This window comes from Diplodia seriata (genome assembly GCF_021436955.1).
Source record: "Diplodia seriata strain FDS-637 chromosome Unknown scaffold_5, whole genome shotgun sequence".
Classification (NCBI taxonomy): Eukaryota; Fungi; Ascomycota; class Dothideomycetes; order Botryosphaeriales; family Botryosphaeriaceae; genus Diplodia; species Diplodia seriata.
Window position 1 is genome coordinate 3,080,055 of NW_027117312.1, and position 16,445 is coordinate 3,096,499.

At 61.1% G+C, this 16,445-nt stretch overlaps 2 protein-coding genes across 2 annotated transcripts; both read left to right on the forward strand.

Annotated features, from left to right (window-relative positions):
• Nucleotides 1–2,199: 2,199 nt before the first annotated feature.
• On the forward strand, nucleotides 2,200–3,103 carry SLS55_005883 (uncharacterized protein; the record flags this gene model as incomplete). Its single annotated transcript, XM_066777324.1, has 2 exons — nucleotides 2,200–2,973; nucleotides 3,032–3,103. 2 exons carry the CDS (start codon nucleotides 2,200–2,202, stop codon nucleotides 3,101–3,103), a joined length of 846 nt encoding a protein of 281 aa, XP_066633166.1.
• Nucleotides 3,104–12,832: 9,729 nt separating this feature from the next.
• Nucleotides 12,833–15,694, forward strand: SLS55_005884 (putative NRPS-like protein biosynthetic cluster; the record flags this gene model as incomplete). The annotated part of the gene is made up of 2 exons (XM_066777325.1): nucleotides 12,833–12,841; nucleotides 12,887–15,694. 2 exons carry the CDS (start codon nucleotides 12,833–12,835, stop codon nucleotides 15,692–15,694), a joined length of 2,817 nt encoding a protein of 938 aa, XP_066633167.1.
• Nucleotides 15,695–16,445: the final 751 nt, after the last annotated feature.

Genomic DNA, 16,445 nt, shown 5'->3' on the forward strand with positions numbered 1-16,445 from the left:
GGCCAGAACCCGCATGGCTTGCAATTCCAAATTGTCGCAGGCCGGCCGTTGAGCAGACGATTGGAGGGCATTCTCGTCGTCCACGCAGCGCATAGGGGTCGGCGAAAGTGGCCGGAGATTTTGCAGCTCCATGGTGATAATCACGCATTTCGCCGTGCTCCAATGATGACGTCTGTTCGCACATGGCGGTCAAATGCGAGGTTGCTCCGTGCAGGAAAACGCGCGTATTCTGGCACAGGGAGCAATGGCTGTCTCCGGATCGGCGGGGGAGTACGGACGTTGCGCAGGAGAGCATGCCGTGGGGAGAGGGCTAGACGAGCGAATCAGGAGAGGCAGCATTACTAGCCGTCGTGCTCGGCTGCGGACCGTACGGACGTGACGGCAGCGGGCGCATGGTGCAGGCCATTACTCGCCCAAAGTGAAACCGGCAAGCAGCAGCTGAAAAATGACGATGCTCGCGGCAGATCTTGGCTGGAAGCACGCGGGCTCGGTAACGGCTGCTGGAGAGGGCATGGCTTGGGGCGCGGCGAGAGCGGAATCTCCCCTCTGCGCGCTGAGTCGCGGGCGCGGGCAGCTTAGCGGGGTCGCGGTGAGCGGGTTAGGTGCTGGCGAGGGCGAGTGCAGTGGCGCGCAGCTGAGCAGCAGGCAGACAGCAGGCGCGTGGTACAAGCAGGGCTCGCAGGATCGCGTACCACCCACCTCGCCGTGGTGTTCGCGCGGCTGAAGAAGCGCCCTCCGCGGCTCCGCTGGCGACGTAGGCCAAGCACTCATTTCTTGCGAGCAGTGACACGAGCTTGCAGATGATCCCCGTGCGGCTGCCGCGCTGGGCTAGGGGCGCCGGCAGCTGCCAGCGGCCTCCATGGTCAGATCTGTCGCGCGCACATTATTTCGGCCGGGGAAATGCTCGGCGGCCGAGTCGCGCGCGGTGTTTGGCGCGCTCGCTGGTGGTGCTGGGCAGTGGAGGCGGTGGACCAGGGCGGACTGCACGGCCATGCACGGCGGAGAGCAGCACGGCGGAGCGCGGCGGCTATCGCAGCGCAGGTCGTATCGTCGCCAGCCGTTATGCGGCTCTGCGCGGAGCCCAAGGGTCCAAGGCGTGCTGCATGCGCCGCCCAGCAGATGAATGCGCTTAGTCAGTGCTGCCTGAGGCGCCCGCCAGCGCCCACGCGCTCCTCCAGGATGCCCGCCGCGGCTCACCTGCCTCGTTACATAGCACCTGGCCGGCCCTCTGTGTCGCCCCACCGGCCGGCCACACCGCCGCCTGGCCGCGGTTCCTGTCAGACGTTGCGCGCCCACCGCACACGTGCGCTGCGGATCATACCCCGAGCGCCCGCCGCCACGAGCGCGTCGCCCCAGCAGGCATCGCCCGGCTTCTCCACGACCGCGTCGGGCTTGCCTGCGAGAGAGCCGCCGACACCGCGCCAGGACGGCACCAGCGACCGCACCGGCTCCAGCTCCAGGACCAGCACGTTGGGCGGCAGCACGCGCCACCCACGCCCGCGGCCTGCGCCCGCGCTCGATCGAATCGCATGCATCGCATTGATGGGTGCGAGTGCTGCCCGGCGCCACCTGCCCGCCCGCCTCCGCGCGCCGACTCAGCGCGCCCGTCTGGGTCGCATCTTGCGCTTGCTCATGTTTCTATGAAACGCCATGTCCCGCCCAAGCTTACGCCATTGCCGTCCGTTGGCGTGGGCCCCCTGGGCAATCCCGCCGCGCCAGACTCATGGCCGCTGCGCATCCATGATTCCTGCCAGCTTACCGCAACCGGCAAGACGCCCTGGTCAGACCATCCGAGGGCGGTCACCGCTGAGCCCCAGAGATAGCCCGGGAGCTTGATTCAGACGCCTTGCAATTTGTGCTGTGCGTGACTTCTAAGCCGTTTCAGCTTCTATATTCGTAAATTCGGGGTTGGCCAATCACCTACCCTGGCCAGGAACAACGAGGCTCCGCCACGTCGAGCTGCGTACCTCTCCTCAGCCTTATATCCTGCAGCTCCCTGGTGCTCCGTTCTGGCCCCTCGACCTCGCAGACCACGTCTCTCCTCGCACCAGACCACCGCCCAAAAAGTCACTCGTTCCAACGGCCTCTTAAGGATCGTCCACGCCCACCCAACCATCTCCCCCACAGGCCCTTCTTCCTTCACCAACCTCCAGTCAACCTACCTCGTCGCCCGCTGGTACTGGATATCACCTCACCCTCATGCCCTCGAGAATGTCCACCTCCTACTACTACAACGAGGCAGACCTCGCCATGATGGACATGTTCCCCGGGAGCACCTGCCAGCCCGCCTCGTCCGCCATGTACGCTCCCTGCCACATGCAACAGCTGGCACCGCGCCAGATGCTCGACACCCGGCCTCACCCCATCGCCATGAACGGATACGTCCCCCACCAGCAGTCTCCCGGCCTCCCCGCCCACGCCTCGTACCCGCAGGAGTACTGGACACCGCAGCACTCGATGGCACCGCAACCCTCACTGGCCGTCCCCTCGTTACCTCCCTTCGCTACTCCCACCATGGCCTACGCCCAGCCCCAGGCAATGACGCCCGAGAGCACCCTCCCCTCGAGCTACACGCTGGTGCCCCGCGGCTCGAGATCACCGTCCGCATCCACCGGAGCCTTCTCGCCGCAGCCCTCGGTGGACGGCAGCGTGGCCGAGTACTCGCGGTCCATCTCGCCCAGCGCCAACTCGGCAGACCTGCGGGCATACGGCTACCTGAACAAGAACGGCACCTGGACATGCGCCTACCCCGGCTGCACCTCCAAGGCCGTCTTCACGCGGGGCTGCGACCTCCGGAAGCACCACAAGCGCCACACCAAGTCTTTCTTCTGCAGGCACGAGGGCTGCCCGCAAGCCACGGGCGGAGGCTTTTCCAGCAAAAAGGATCTGGCGCGGCACGAAGCGAAGCACAACCCAGGCGTCGTGTGCGAGTGGGACGGCTGCGAGAGGATCTTCAGCCGAGTGGACAATATGGTAAATTGGAGCGCCAATCCCATTTTCAAAATTGCTATTTCTCTAACATCGGCTGCAGAGAGACCATGTCAAGCGCATACACCTCAAGGGTGCCAGGCCAGCGGCCGGCAAGCGCACCACGACTGCGTAATTGCACCGCCCCCGTTCGATCGCTGGACCTCCACCATTTCTATTTTCTTCATGATTTCGAGCAGGCCCTCGAGACCGTCGGGTAATGGCAGATGAGATCATATGGCGATCGTCGTGGCGTCACGACTGTAATGAATAGGTATACCGACGCACCAAACTCAGGGATTGGCCGCTCGCCGGGGAAAGCACGTCACGGCAAAAGAGCATTAGCCGCAGCACGGGCAAGCGGGCAGGCTGGCAGGCAGGACGAAAATAGCGCGCAGGCGCAAGTTCCAAGTTCTTTTTCGCGTGCATGAGTCGTCTTTCGCGGACATTACGGGCATAGAGGGGATAGACAGGACGGAGCAGGGCACGGCATTGGCATTGTACAAGGTTGTTTTGGTGTGGAGGCGTCACAGGCGTTTTTTTCCTTTGGGCGCAGATGCATACCCCAGGCAGCATAGCATCGGGAGAAAAGCCGCGGACTTTTCGAGTCAACAGGCGCATGGATGCACGGGATAGGGTAGTCTAAAGTTGCAACAGCCGCAGTTACAGTGGGTCAGACGGCCGCTGCTACGCATTGAAAATATGATCAATACGACAAGTACACACTCCAAAATACTACAGATTAAATGCTTGAATCAGGGCGCCGTGCCCTTCCCGTCGGCGTCTGATCGGATCACCCGACGCGCGGGCTCGCCATCCCGTGCGCAGCAGCTTGTGTGTGTGCGACGGTTGCACCTTCTGCCTGGCGCGCTGGCCGCTCTCGTTGGCCGGCGCCGGCCATGGTGGTCAGAGTGAGGGGAGGGGGAAAAAGGAAGAGTACTCAGGGCCGCTGCTCCTGCCGCTGCACCGCCGTCCGGACTCGCCCAAGCGGCGGCCCCCATCACCTGGCGGTCTCCCGTCGAATCCAAGTCGCAGGATGCTGACCCTGGCGGCGGACTGTCGATCGGCGTTTCTGCGCTCGAGCTCGAGCAGGCGATTGGTGAAACGGGGGGGGTGGGTGGCTGGAACATGGGTTAGTGGGAGGCCTGATATTGCAGGGCTGCTGCGTGCAACCCCAGAGGCCGGCTGCGGGAGAGCTGGGCTGCCTCTCAGCAGCAGGGCCGACGGAGCGGGAGGCGTCGGGGCGGCGGGCGGCGGACGAGACAGGATGCTTGGTGCGAGGCCTCGGGGGGGATCGAGGGTGGTGCAGATGGGGGGAGGGATGCAATCACAATGCCAGGCGGACGGAACCGCATCTGGATGGCGGTCGGCAGGCCGGCGATATCTGGGTCCAGTCCGGACCGTGGCAGCGGCGGGATCGCACGCGGTGTGCTGGTGCTGGTGCTGGACGTGGAGCTGGTGCCGGTGTCGGTGCTGACGGGAGGTTTGGTTGTGCAGCGCGGTGCCTGCGTCTGCGCGATGCCTGGTTGCTCAGGCAGCACCGCGCCGCGCCCCGGCGAACCAGAGGCGGCCAATTTTAATTCTCTCGCCAGATCGGCCATCGTCCACCACAGCCATCTGCTCGCCCGCCTCCGACGGAGGTGACACAGCCAGCACCCACCGGCCTCGAGCTGTTGACGCGTCTGCCGCCAGCGCAGCGGCCGGCGTTCTGGACTCTGCGCGCTGCAACAGAGGCCCGTCCGCCCGAGCGCGCTGCCGACCGGCGCCGCCGCACACGGCTCGCTCCCGAACACTCGTCCAGCGCGCAACGTCGACGATTGAGCAGCAGCAGTTTCCCTGCCTCGGCAGGTCGACCCAGCCCGCTGCCGCTCACCTCACGCTGGCACCAGCCTGCAATCTCCGGCCCACTCGTTTCGTGTCCCCTCCAGCGTTACCTCACCCGCGCCCCATTGGGTCCATGGTGTTCTGTTTGCAGCGCTGCGCTCTCGTTGCTTTTCTCCTGCAGGCAGGTGCGCCGCAGATTGAGTGCGTTTCATCGACATGCGCCCGTCGCTCGGGGTGGCCCCTCGCGCCAATTTTGACAGAGGCGCCTTTCCCCTTCCGCTCGCATGCGCTCATCGGCTCCCGGGACGATGCAGCAGGACCGGGTCCCGCCTGTCACTGACGCCGCCGAGCTGTTGGACGTTGGCCCGGCTGCTCCCGCCGGGCTTGCATCTGCTCCAAAACGGCGCCGACAGCCCTGCTTCGGAGCCGCTCGTCCTCACCACGCCGTTTCAGCGTCCGCCAAATTTCCACCGCCCTCGCCCGCCCCGCCTGCGCCTGTCCCGTGCAGCACCGCCCGTGGCTGTCTTTTTCCGATGGCCTCTGTCCGACGCTACCCCAGAACCGCTGGTGTGATCGCCAATCTCAGGGGCAGGGGATCGGGGTGGTTCCCGTCATCGACATTGGCCGATTCCCCACATTCTCCACAAGCGAGGCAGGGTTGCGCTCATTTTCATGATGTGCAGGAGCCTATCGTCGAAAAGCGTCGTCAGCTAATACGAGAGCTGTCAAGCGCCAGGTCCGTGGGGCCCTGGCCGCTAAACGACGTCAAGCCAGATGCTTATTGCTCAGGGGCCGCCGCCCGCTTATACATCACCCCCCCATCCGTCCTAGACCTTCGGCGCTTTCTTCCTTGGCCTCGCTCTCCGCGCTCCAAAGTCACGCCATGCCTTCCTGAAACGGCCAACGGTGTCTTCACCTTCTTCCAATCTGAGGGTCGTTTATGGTCGCGCGCCCCATATTCCGCCCTGCTTTTTCCCGCCATCTAGGGCGAACAGTAGGCCTCTGGTAGAAGGTTGTTCCACGCGACGTGGTCTCTGCACAGGTACCGTCTTGAGGCCGCCGAATGCCTCCAAGTACGTCAGAGCAAGACCGATATCAACACTGACTTGCAGCTGGTTTCACCAGGCGACACCGTTGACACGGCGAATCTCACAGCTTCGGTGTTCGCCTTCTCCGAGACAGCTCACATCGTCGATATACCAGCCTGGGTGATAGCAAGCCACCATCAACCTCACTATTTTTACCGCGGATTCCGTACTTTTCACCGGTCTCTCGGAGAAACTTTTCCAAACGTGACGTCGCCGTCCTTATTCGTGACCTGCTTCTTCCCATCTACCTTCAGTCAGCCGCCTAGTGTGTCCAGTTGCCGCCCGAGGGAGCACAGTCAGCGATCCATTCCTTCCACTGTCTTGTTCCACCATGGCCCCATCTCAACTCGGTGGCCAGTGCACACGCATCCTGCAGCCAGCTCAGAGGAGCAACGCACGCCAACGCATATATGTCGGCCTCGTGTAGCACCCATCTGGAATACAACCTCGGCCACGGCCATGACGCCAGCTCACGCACATGGACGGTTGAAGCAAAATTAGAATCATGCGCATGGTTCGGACGACATCATACCTCACGATCCCCGGACACAGCTCCGAGTTTGTGCAGCATCGGCCCCTCTATTCTGGAAGCTCCCTCCAGGCCACGCGTACGCCGTCCCAGTGAAGGGCTTAAAGTTTCGCGTGGCTTCCGAGATGCGTCTGAGCGTTCATGCGTCGGATAATGCTGGCGCCGAGGAGAGGGAGATCGACTGTCGCAACAACTGTTTGAGGTGCGGCGGAGATGAAGTGGGATACCGATGCTTCGGGCGCTTACTCACCGCAAGGCAGATTCCGCACGCAAAGACAGGATCAGCACCGGAGACAGCTATTGCAAAGATCGGCTCGAGCTACCGTGGCTATTCTGGTCAGCTGCGGCGACGAAAGATGACGGTTGTGAAGATATGCATGGTCCCTGCGCTTATTAGTTGCGCGGGCAACACCCTGGTCTGTGACGTCCGACATCACGAAGACTTCCACTCGCCAACGCCGAGCTTGAACCTTAAGCGGCAACCTTATATTGACAGAAGATCGGCGAACGGGTCAGCCACGCACATGTCCCCGCCCGTTCGAAGGGTCGACTCACCGTCATGCCGAGTCGCGTACTCACAAAGTCGAACTACCATCCGTGTAATGCTAGGGGTTTGCCACCACGAGTCAGCAAAAGAAGGCACACCCCGAGAAAGTTTGTCTGGGGTGGTGTATTGCGCCATTGTGTCACGCAGCGAGACTACTCCAGGGTCATCTGGTTCGCCCACGTGGGAACAACTCAATATGGAGAGACGAGCGGCTGCGACGCCGGCGCAAGGATATCGACGGAAGGGCCGTCTGCAGAATTCCAGGCAAGAGCCGGACCGAGAATTTTGGACAGCTTTCCTTTCTGCTCCGCGCGCATGGCATGGATGGCTTCGACGTGGTGCAGATCGCAGCAGAACGGCAACGAGTACTGGATGATGTCTTGCATGTCAAAGGAACCAGGACATGGAAGGGAGCGACCGCGCTGGAGGCCGAAAAAGAAACAGCTGACGGTGAGCAGACTAACTGCGACATGCACACAGCGGGTTACACGGAACAGGACCTTCCCAAAGTTATCCTGCTGGAGATGTTGCACCCTTCTTGGCTGGGTACATCTGGATGTTTCTATACTGTTTTGGAACCCACAGCTACGACCGGGAGTTTGATTCAACTACTCACCGAGGAAAGCTGCTCAGATCTGCATCTGCATCGGGATGTTTGCTTAAACTGCCAACACATGTCTGCATCCAGACATCGACTTCAACTAATCCACATTCGGCAGTCGCTTCAATCATCTCGATCTTCGATCGCGCATGGCGGGAGGAACGATCCAGACCAGTTCTACCGGCTTCGCTTTCCGTTCGTCATGCAGGCGGCTGGGCTTGCTCTGCTGTTCGCCATGTGGGGATGGGCACATGTGCGCGGGACGGCGGCTGAGCTGCAGGTGCATGCAGAGCGAGACCTTTCTCTGCAGACAGATGCGCCACAATTTGGGCTCGGGCTGGGCAAGCTTGGGATGCAGGTGTGCCTGATGCACCGGGAAAGCTCCCATCATGATGATCGGCCCACAAACAACAGCGAACAGGTGGACGTTCATGCCCATCGACCTTCTCCCTTCGGGCCGGGGGATTCGCGCAGGCGTGAGATCCCATCCCGCGTGTTTCTAGACCTTGGAGAGGTCTCAGCCAGCCAATCGGTCCCCACATGTCGCTCCGCTCAACCGCGAGATGTGGGGTCTATTGGCACGCCTAGCTGCCTTGCTGCCCTACGTGCTATGGGGATCTCAAGAACACGGTGACAGCGGTTGCGACGGCGTGAGTGACGTTCTACGCGCATGCGCATATGCGCGCGTGTGGGCACGGGCTGGGCGCGGGTTTGGGAAGTGCACCGGCTGACGAGCCCAATGGTACTTTGGCAACTCGACGATAGCCGCAAGGATGCGCCGTCTTCCGGGCTAGCGCGGACCCTTTTTTATTTTCCAACCCTTTACCACTTCTCTCGCAGCGACGTACTCTACACCGCCACCTCTCTCGACCGAATCCCGTGCGTTTTGCATGGTGTGGTCTTGGAGTTCACGGTCGATTAGCGCCTGACACGTACCTCGTGGTTTCTGCCTCGTCGCAAACCGCTCTAGACTATTCTGCCTCTACTCCCCGCTCACCGCATACGTGGCTACCCTGGAGGCTTGAGCTCGTGCTCGGGCTCCGACAGCGGACTGACGACACTAGACCACCCGTGGCTAACCGCCGCAGTTTGGCGGCGCCGTGGAGCTAACCCGATGAGATGGTCGGTTGTCGACGCGCGCCGAGTCCTGCCGCCGCCAGCGCCATGAAGGAAGACAACTCACTCATCTGAAGGAACAGCTTCGTCGAAGGCGTTTTTTAACCTTTCCATCGTCCTTCTAGCTCCGGACGAATCGCTGCTGGCTTATTCCCGTCCCTTGGGGGCGTCCGTCGTTTGCGTCATTTTCCTCCGGTGACCTCTCTTGTTTTTCGACGGTACAAGCGCTCCTGCCGACGGCTTGTACCATTGTACCATTTCAGCAGCTCGCTCGTCCATTAGTCCAGTAGGAGGGGTGAACGAGCCACCGGTCTCTTCCAGAACGGCCCGCGCGGGGGAATGAGCTGTGGCGTTTTGCTGGATGGACCATTTTGACTAACAAGCGAAGGAGCTGACAGCAGGTGATGACAACGCCATTTCCTCCACCGTTTGGGCTTGCTAATGGTCATTCTCTCATTTGCCCTTTTTATTCGCGCGCCAGCGAACGAGCTACGCGCTTGCCTTGTGCCACAACACATGCCCCGGACATTGCTCGGGGAGGCGAGCGGCGGGCGGGCGGGCGTGGAAGGCGAGACAACATTGTGGCGATGACAACAAACAACAACGACGACGACGAGGGACGACAAGGGTAGATGGGTATCCCGACATATTCGACATTGTTCTGGAACCACCAATTCGTTTCCCTGCATATCGCCACAACACACCCGGTTTGTTTTTTTTTTTTTGCCTCCGCCTCCTCCTCCGCCAGCCCACTTTCCCCACTATCTTTCTCATTCACTCTCCCCCTTGTACCCTCGCTACTACCGTCTCCGCGTGAGGCCGTGAGGCGAACGTGATACATCGCATTCTGGAACCAACCACTCGGTTTCCCCATCGCCGCGGCGTTTTTTGATTCATTTGCCCATGTCATCGGCGAAACCTCTTGGTTGCAGAATCGGGGTGTCCTGTTTTGCATGGATGGACCCCTGCCGCTTTGGGGCTGGGGAAAGAGGGGGACGACGACACGGCAGAAAAAGAAAAGTTCTGGACCGCCGGCTCAACCAACCAGCATCGAGGATGGTTGGATCGTTGTGTGGCTGATGGAGGAGGGGCCGCCGGGGGTGTTAGGTACTTAGCGAAGGATCCACGTGTGTGGGTCCTTCCTTGCTGCTGTGTCGACTTGCAATCGAGATTGGACATGGGTTCGTTGGGGTTTATTTAGCGATGATGGGCACACGATGGGTTCATGGGCGTTGTATGGATGGAGAGTGGGAAAGGACTTGTGGGAACGAACGATTTGTGGCGTTTTTTCTTTCTTTTTTTTTTTTTGCCCTCGCGGTTTGCTTGCTGCAAGGGGCAGGTGGGGTGGAGGGGGGGAGTGGCTTGCATCTTGGGCAGCGATGGCGATGTGTGGGAGAGGGGGGAGAGGGGAGGCACGGAGGGGTTGTCCCCTGTTGGGTTCGTTCGGGGTCCGTCCGAACCAGGGTGGTGACGTGTGATGTGTTGTACACACATACACACACTCGCTCTTGCACTACTTTGTGGGGTTCAAGGGGGGAAAAAGAAACAGGGTGTCACTGCGGCGCGTATACCCAGGTGGCGGAAGAGGAGAGAGCTGCGAGGGCAGGTGTACCGAATCGGGCTTTCCCCCGTTTGGCGCGTATGCTGTTGTTGTACTGCATGCGGGCCGTGGGCGGCTGTATGTATGTACAAGGGCAGGGGCAAGGTTTGTGAAAGAGTGGCAGTGGCGGAGGCGGAGGCGCCGAGATGCATTGGGGGCGTGGGCGTTTCGTCTCGGCGTCCGCGGCGGGAGCTGGAGCTTTGTTGGAGTCGTCGTTTGAGGTGTTGGACATGGGAGTCTGGACCTACCGCCTTGTTCGACCTTGGGGCTGAGCACACTTGCCCTTTCCCGCTCGCTCGCAGCAGCCTCTTTCTCTCCATCGATCTTTTGTGGCTTGGAGGGCGGTGCTCGAGGCGGAGGTATCCACTCTTTTGGGACCTGGACTGCCGAGGGCGGCCTTGACGGAGGGAGGGAGGGAGGGCGGAAGTCGTCGACGTCGCCAAGTCCTCCGCCGCCGCCTCGGGCCATCACCGCTCTAAGTACCAGCATGCCCTCACATACGGTTTTCCCATGGGATGCAATGGCCTCGCGTCTGAAGATGTGGAGCACAGCGTCGACGCAGGCTGCGGAGATCCCACGCAACTCCCTGAGTTGTCTCTCGGTTGCGCGAGGATCATCCGCCCCGACCGGGACCACCCCAATCGTCCGTCCGCGGGGTGAGGCTGTTGGGAAGCACATGAAACACGCAGTCACTTTTTTTTCTTTCCCCCCTTCCCCTTCCGCCTCTTTTCGATCGGGCGTCTCACGATGTCGTTCCCGCTCCATCAAGCATCAGGGCTGGAGGTACATACACACGGACTCTTGTAGCAAAAACGTGCTCGTGCTGATGGTGCTGGTGCCGGTGCCGGTGCTGTTTGATGGTGGAGAGTAGACAGGAAAAAAGCACGGTCGTGGCAGAATGGTGACTCTCTCGGCGAAATGCACGTGCGGTGTTTGCGAGCTATTACCACACCGTTTTTTTTCCTTTGTGTTGCGGAATCCTTCAGCCTCACTTTTTTAGTTCGTTGCTGTCTCTATCTCTCTCTCCCCCCTTTCATTTACACATGGGTTTCACCATTTTTTCCTGTTTGCGGCATGACGTTTTTTTTTTTTTTTTTTTGCTTGACCGACTGATCGTCCGTCTCTTGGTTCGCTTGCCGCGGCGCGAGCGTCGTCGGGTGTTGGCGTAAGGTGCCGCGCTAAACTTTATTCGAAGGTCATGCGAGAGTGACTGTGCGTTGCGGGCGCTCGCGCTGTTGCTGTTGGGGGAGTGAGATGGCGCTTTGGGTGTTTCCTCCTTTTTTGGGTGGCGGCGTCGCGTCGTTGGTGTTGATGGTCGAGGCGCTGATGGTTGTCTGTTTGAACAGTGTGGGAGATGTTGTGTCGATGGCCGGTAGACGTACGTCTTCGCTGCTCGACAAGCGCATCTGATCAGTTCAATGGCGTTTGGTTCCGCTTGTGTTTCTGGTGTTTTTGGGCTTCTCTTGTTGCCTGTGTGCGAAATGGGCATGAGACCTTGTGATGTCCTCAAGTCATTTGGAGTGTCACACTATATATGTTTTTCCATGCTTGCATTTGGCAGCGTGGGATGGATTTAAGTCGGTATCATCGTAGTGGTGTTGCTCGCAAGTCGGGAACGACGTCAAGCTGTCTCTCCCTTTACCCAAGTTGCGTTGGACTGGTGTGTTAATTCTTATGTGCAGTATTCATTCCATCAAAAGACGTTCACTGTTTGCCACCCTCAAAGGCACGGAGCCTGCGCACGTAATATGAAAGGTTCGTCCCTTCACGTTTAGCTGACTGCTTGAACGGCCCGGGGAACATCATGGCTTGTTTCGAAGATAGAATGTAACCTTTCAGATATCTTGGAGCGCAGTCTGCTGCACCAGCATCTGTATTTGGACTCTGATTTCAATAGGACGAGGTCTATTTTAACACAAGTCACGAGACTCAGCGTTGCGGCTCAAGTTCGTGTTACCTCGGAGGACATCCCGGTCCCTGCAGTGATAATGTGACGAAGTGGAGCAAATATAGCTAGGATTAACAATAAGGACAACTGGATCATAGTCTGCGCACTTTCAGATATGCTCCAATCAAAGCTCGTTGCACATTCGAAAGTGTTGTGGCTAATTTCAGACACATGCCAGTGTTTAAGACCGTTCAACATTTTGGGCAAAACACGAACTTCCAAGAGAGTTGGATTTAATGCAACGGGGGTTATGTACCTACGGACTGCTCTAAGTAAGTCTTCATGGTGTGCGCGAAAGCACCTCATTGGCAGTTGATAGGGGGAAAGGTGGCGGAAGCAGAGCGGAGAGCGGATAAGAATCCGCCAGACGGTTTTCCGCTTCAAATCTCGCACGTCACTGGCTGCCATGAAGCGGGAAACCGGCAAAGGACGATTGCGGGGCAGCCACCAACCATCGGAAACATGCCTTCCGCACGCCCACCGGCTTACCGGGATCGCAGAACATCGATCAACGTTTGCTCACCTAACCCGTTATTTGAACCGCGGTGCGCCGTCCATTTCCTTCTCTACACTCTCCAGAGTTCCCACCATCGATACCCCGATCCCTGAAACATGCTCTCAGTCATTCCTCCCTCGGCAGCCGAGGCGCCGCATGTCGCCTCCAAGCACAGCTACGAAGCCCACGTCGATGCGGTGGACACAGACTCGGAGCCCGAGTCAGCACCGGCGGAGCCCAGAACCGTCGACGAATTGATGCGCAGCCGGTCTCGGACAGATCCGGATCTCCCGCTCATCTCGTACCCGTCGTCGGGCATCGAATACGTCGACTACACGCCGCGCCAGCTCGACATCTTCGCGTACAGGGTGGCGCAGGTGTACAAGCAACTGATACCGCAGCGCACGAGCTCGCATGAGAAGCCATGCGTCGTCGGCCTGCTGGGGCCGTCCAACCTCGAGTACCTCATCACGATGCTGGCCCTCACCAAGCTCGGCCATACCGTCATGTTCCAGTCGACCAGAATCTCGCAAGAGGCGCACGCATCTCTGCTCAACGCGACGGGCTCGCGGCACATGGTCATCGACGCCTCCTTCGCCGACGTGGCGGCAGCCCTCAAGCAGGACAACACGCCAGACCTCAGCGTCATCCCCATTGCCGGGCCGGAGGTGTACAGCCAGCCCATCACGGAGGCGGACCACAGGCTCGACACGCGGATGGACCGGCAGCTGGACGTCGCGACGGAGCAGGGCCATGTGGCGTGGATCATCCACTCGTCGGGGTCGACGGGGCTGCCGAAGCCCATCTACCAGACGCAGCGGGCGGCGCTGAAGAACTACGCGACCAACATGAACATGCGCGGCTTCATTACGCTGCCGCTGTTCCACGCCCACGGCATCGGCTCGCTGTTCCGCGCCGTCGACTCGCGCAAGCAGATCCACCTGTACAACGCCGCCCTGCCGCTGGCCAAGCAGTACCTGACCGACGTCATCAGGCAGCACGACTTCGACATCTTCTACGGCGTGCCCTACGTGCTGAACCTGCTGGCCGAGGACGACGAGGGCCTCGAGCTGCTGGCCCGCTTCAAGATCGTCATGTTCGGCGGCTCGTCGTGCCCGGACTCGCTGGGCGACAAGCTGACGGCCCGGGGTGTGTATCTCGTCAGCCACTACGGCTCCACCGAGACGGGCCAGCTGATGACGTCGTTCCGCCCGCGCGAAGACAAGGGCTGGGACTACTTGCGGCCGTCGGACGCCGTCAAGCCGTTCCTGCGCTTCGAGGAGCGCGCCGGCGGCCTGTTCGAGTGCGTGTGCCTGCCCGGCTGGCCGTCCAAGGTCGCCACCAACCGCCCCGACGGCGCCTACTCCACCAAAGACTGCTTCACGCCGCATCCTACCATCCCCGACGCGTGGAAGTACTACTGCCGCCTCGACGACACGCTGACGCTGAACAACGGCGAGAAGGCCAACCCGCTGCAGCTCGAGGGCGCCGCCCGCGAGTGCACCCTCGTCGAGGAGGCCGTCATGTTCGGCGCCGGCAAGGCCCGTCTGGGGCTCGCCCTCGTGCTGTCCGAGGAGGGCGCCGCGGTGGACAGGCAGCAGGTCATCGACGCCGTATTCGAGGCGGTCGAGCCCGCGCACGCCACCCTCCCGGCATACGCCAAGATCGACCGGGACATGGTGCTCGTCCTGCCGCACCGCACGCAGTACCGCGTCACCGACAAGGGCACCGTCATCCGCCAGGCCTTCTACAAGCAGTTCGCCGCCGACATCGACGCCATGTACGAGGAAAAGGCCGACGCCGACGCACTGGCGCTGGACGAGCCGCAGCTCAGGGACTTCATCCGCGCCGAGGTCGCCGCCGTGCTGGGACTGCCGGATGGTGCCCGGCTCTCCGACGAGCAGGATTTCTTCGGCTTGGGCATGGACTCGCTGCAGACGACCAGGCTGCGTAGTGCGTTTGTGAAGAGGCTGGATCTGGGCGGCAAGCAGCTCGGGCTGAACTGCGTCTTCGACCACCCGTCAGTGTCCGCCCTGGCGCGCCATCTGTACGCGCTGCGGACGGGCGAGGACGCGAGCCAGGTGTCGAAGGAGGAGGAGATGCAGGCGCTGATCGAGAAGTACTCCACCTTCCGGGAGCACATCCCGCAGACCCGCGAGGTCGAGGGCGAGTACGTGGTAAGTGACTTCTGCCTCCACCCCCTTTTCCCTCAACCCCCCACTAACCCATCCACCCACCCAGATCGTCACCGGCGTCACCGGCTCCCTCGGCGCCCACGTCGCCGCCCAACTATCCCTCCTCCCCCACGTCCAGCGCATCTACTGCCTCGTCCGCCCCTCCTCCAGCACCACCACCGACCCCCTCGCCCGCGTCACCCACTCCCTCCGCACCCGCCACCTCTGGACCTCCCTCCCGCCCGCCTCCCGCGCCAAACTGCACGCCCTCCCCGCCGACCTCTCCTCCCCCACCCTCGGCCTCGCCCCCTCCACCCTCTCCACCCTCCGCACCCAGCTCTCCGCCATCATCCACTGCGCGTGGTCCGTCAACTTCAACCTCTCGCTCCGCACCTTCGCCGCCGACGGCTGCATCGCCGGCGTCGCCCACCTCCTCGACCTCTGCCTCTCCGTCCGCGCGCCCGTCCCCGCCGCCTTCGCCTTCTGCAGCTCCGTCTCCACCGTCTTCAACACCCCACCGTCGTCGTCGTCGTCGGACGGCGGCGGCGTCCCGGTGGCAAGGGTTGCCGAATCCCTCCCCCCGTCCCTGTCGTGCGCACAGCCCATGGGCTACGCGCAGTCCAAACTCGTCGGCGAGCACGTCGTCGCGCGCGCGGCGCAGGCGAGGCCGCCGCTCCTTGCTCGCGTATTGCGCGTCGGCCAGATCGTCGGCGATGCAAGGCGCGGCGTGTGGAACGCGAACGAGGCGGTGCCGTTGATGCTGAGGACCGCGGTGGCGCTGGGCGCGCTGCCCAGGCTGCGTGAAAAAGTGCGCTGGTTGCCGGTCGATGTGGTGGCGCGGGCGTGTGTGGAGGTGGGGGTTCCGGGGGGCGCGGGCGGACAAGGGGGCGGGGGTGGAGAGGGGGGTGGGGGAGTGCCTCCGGCGGGCGTGTATAATGTGGTTAATCCCCGGGCGATGCATTGGACGAGGGAGCTGCTGCCGGTCCTAAGGGAGGTGGGGTTGGCGTTTGAGGAGGTGGAGGTGGGGGAGTGGTTGGGGAGGTTGAGGGCGTCGGACCGGGATCCGGCGAGGAATCCGCCGGTGAAGTTGTTGGCGTTTTGGGAGGGGAAGTATGGGGGTGGGGGGGAGGAAAAGGAGGAGAAGGGAGAGGTGGAGTGGGAGACGGAGAGGGTTAGGACGTGGTCGAGGGCGATTGCGACGGTGGAGAAGCCCGGGAGGGAGCTGTTGGAGAAGATTGTTGGGTATTTCTTGAATGAGGCGTGGAAGACGTCTGCGTAGGTTTTTTTTTTTTTTTTTTTTTTTTTGGTGGTTTGGTTTGGTTTGGGCTATTGTTTCTGGTTTTCTCTGTATATCCGGCGTGGTGGGCATTCGGTACATTTACTTTTTTCTTTCTGGAACTGGACGAGATATCATGCAGTGACTCGGGGTCCCGGAATCCGTATTTCTAGCGTCGAGCCATTGAATAATTTGGGCAGCGACGCGGACATTTAAAACCCTGCGGCACGACTTAAAACGTCTTCTCGTAGTGACGAAAGTAGGTCTCTCCAGAGGACA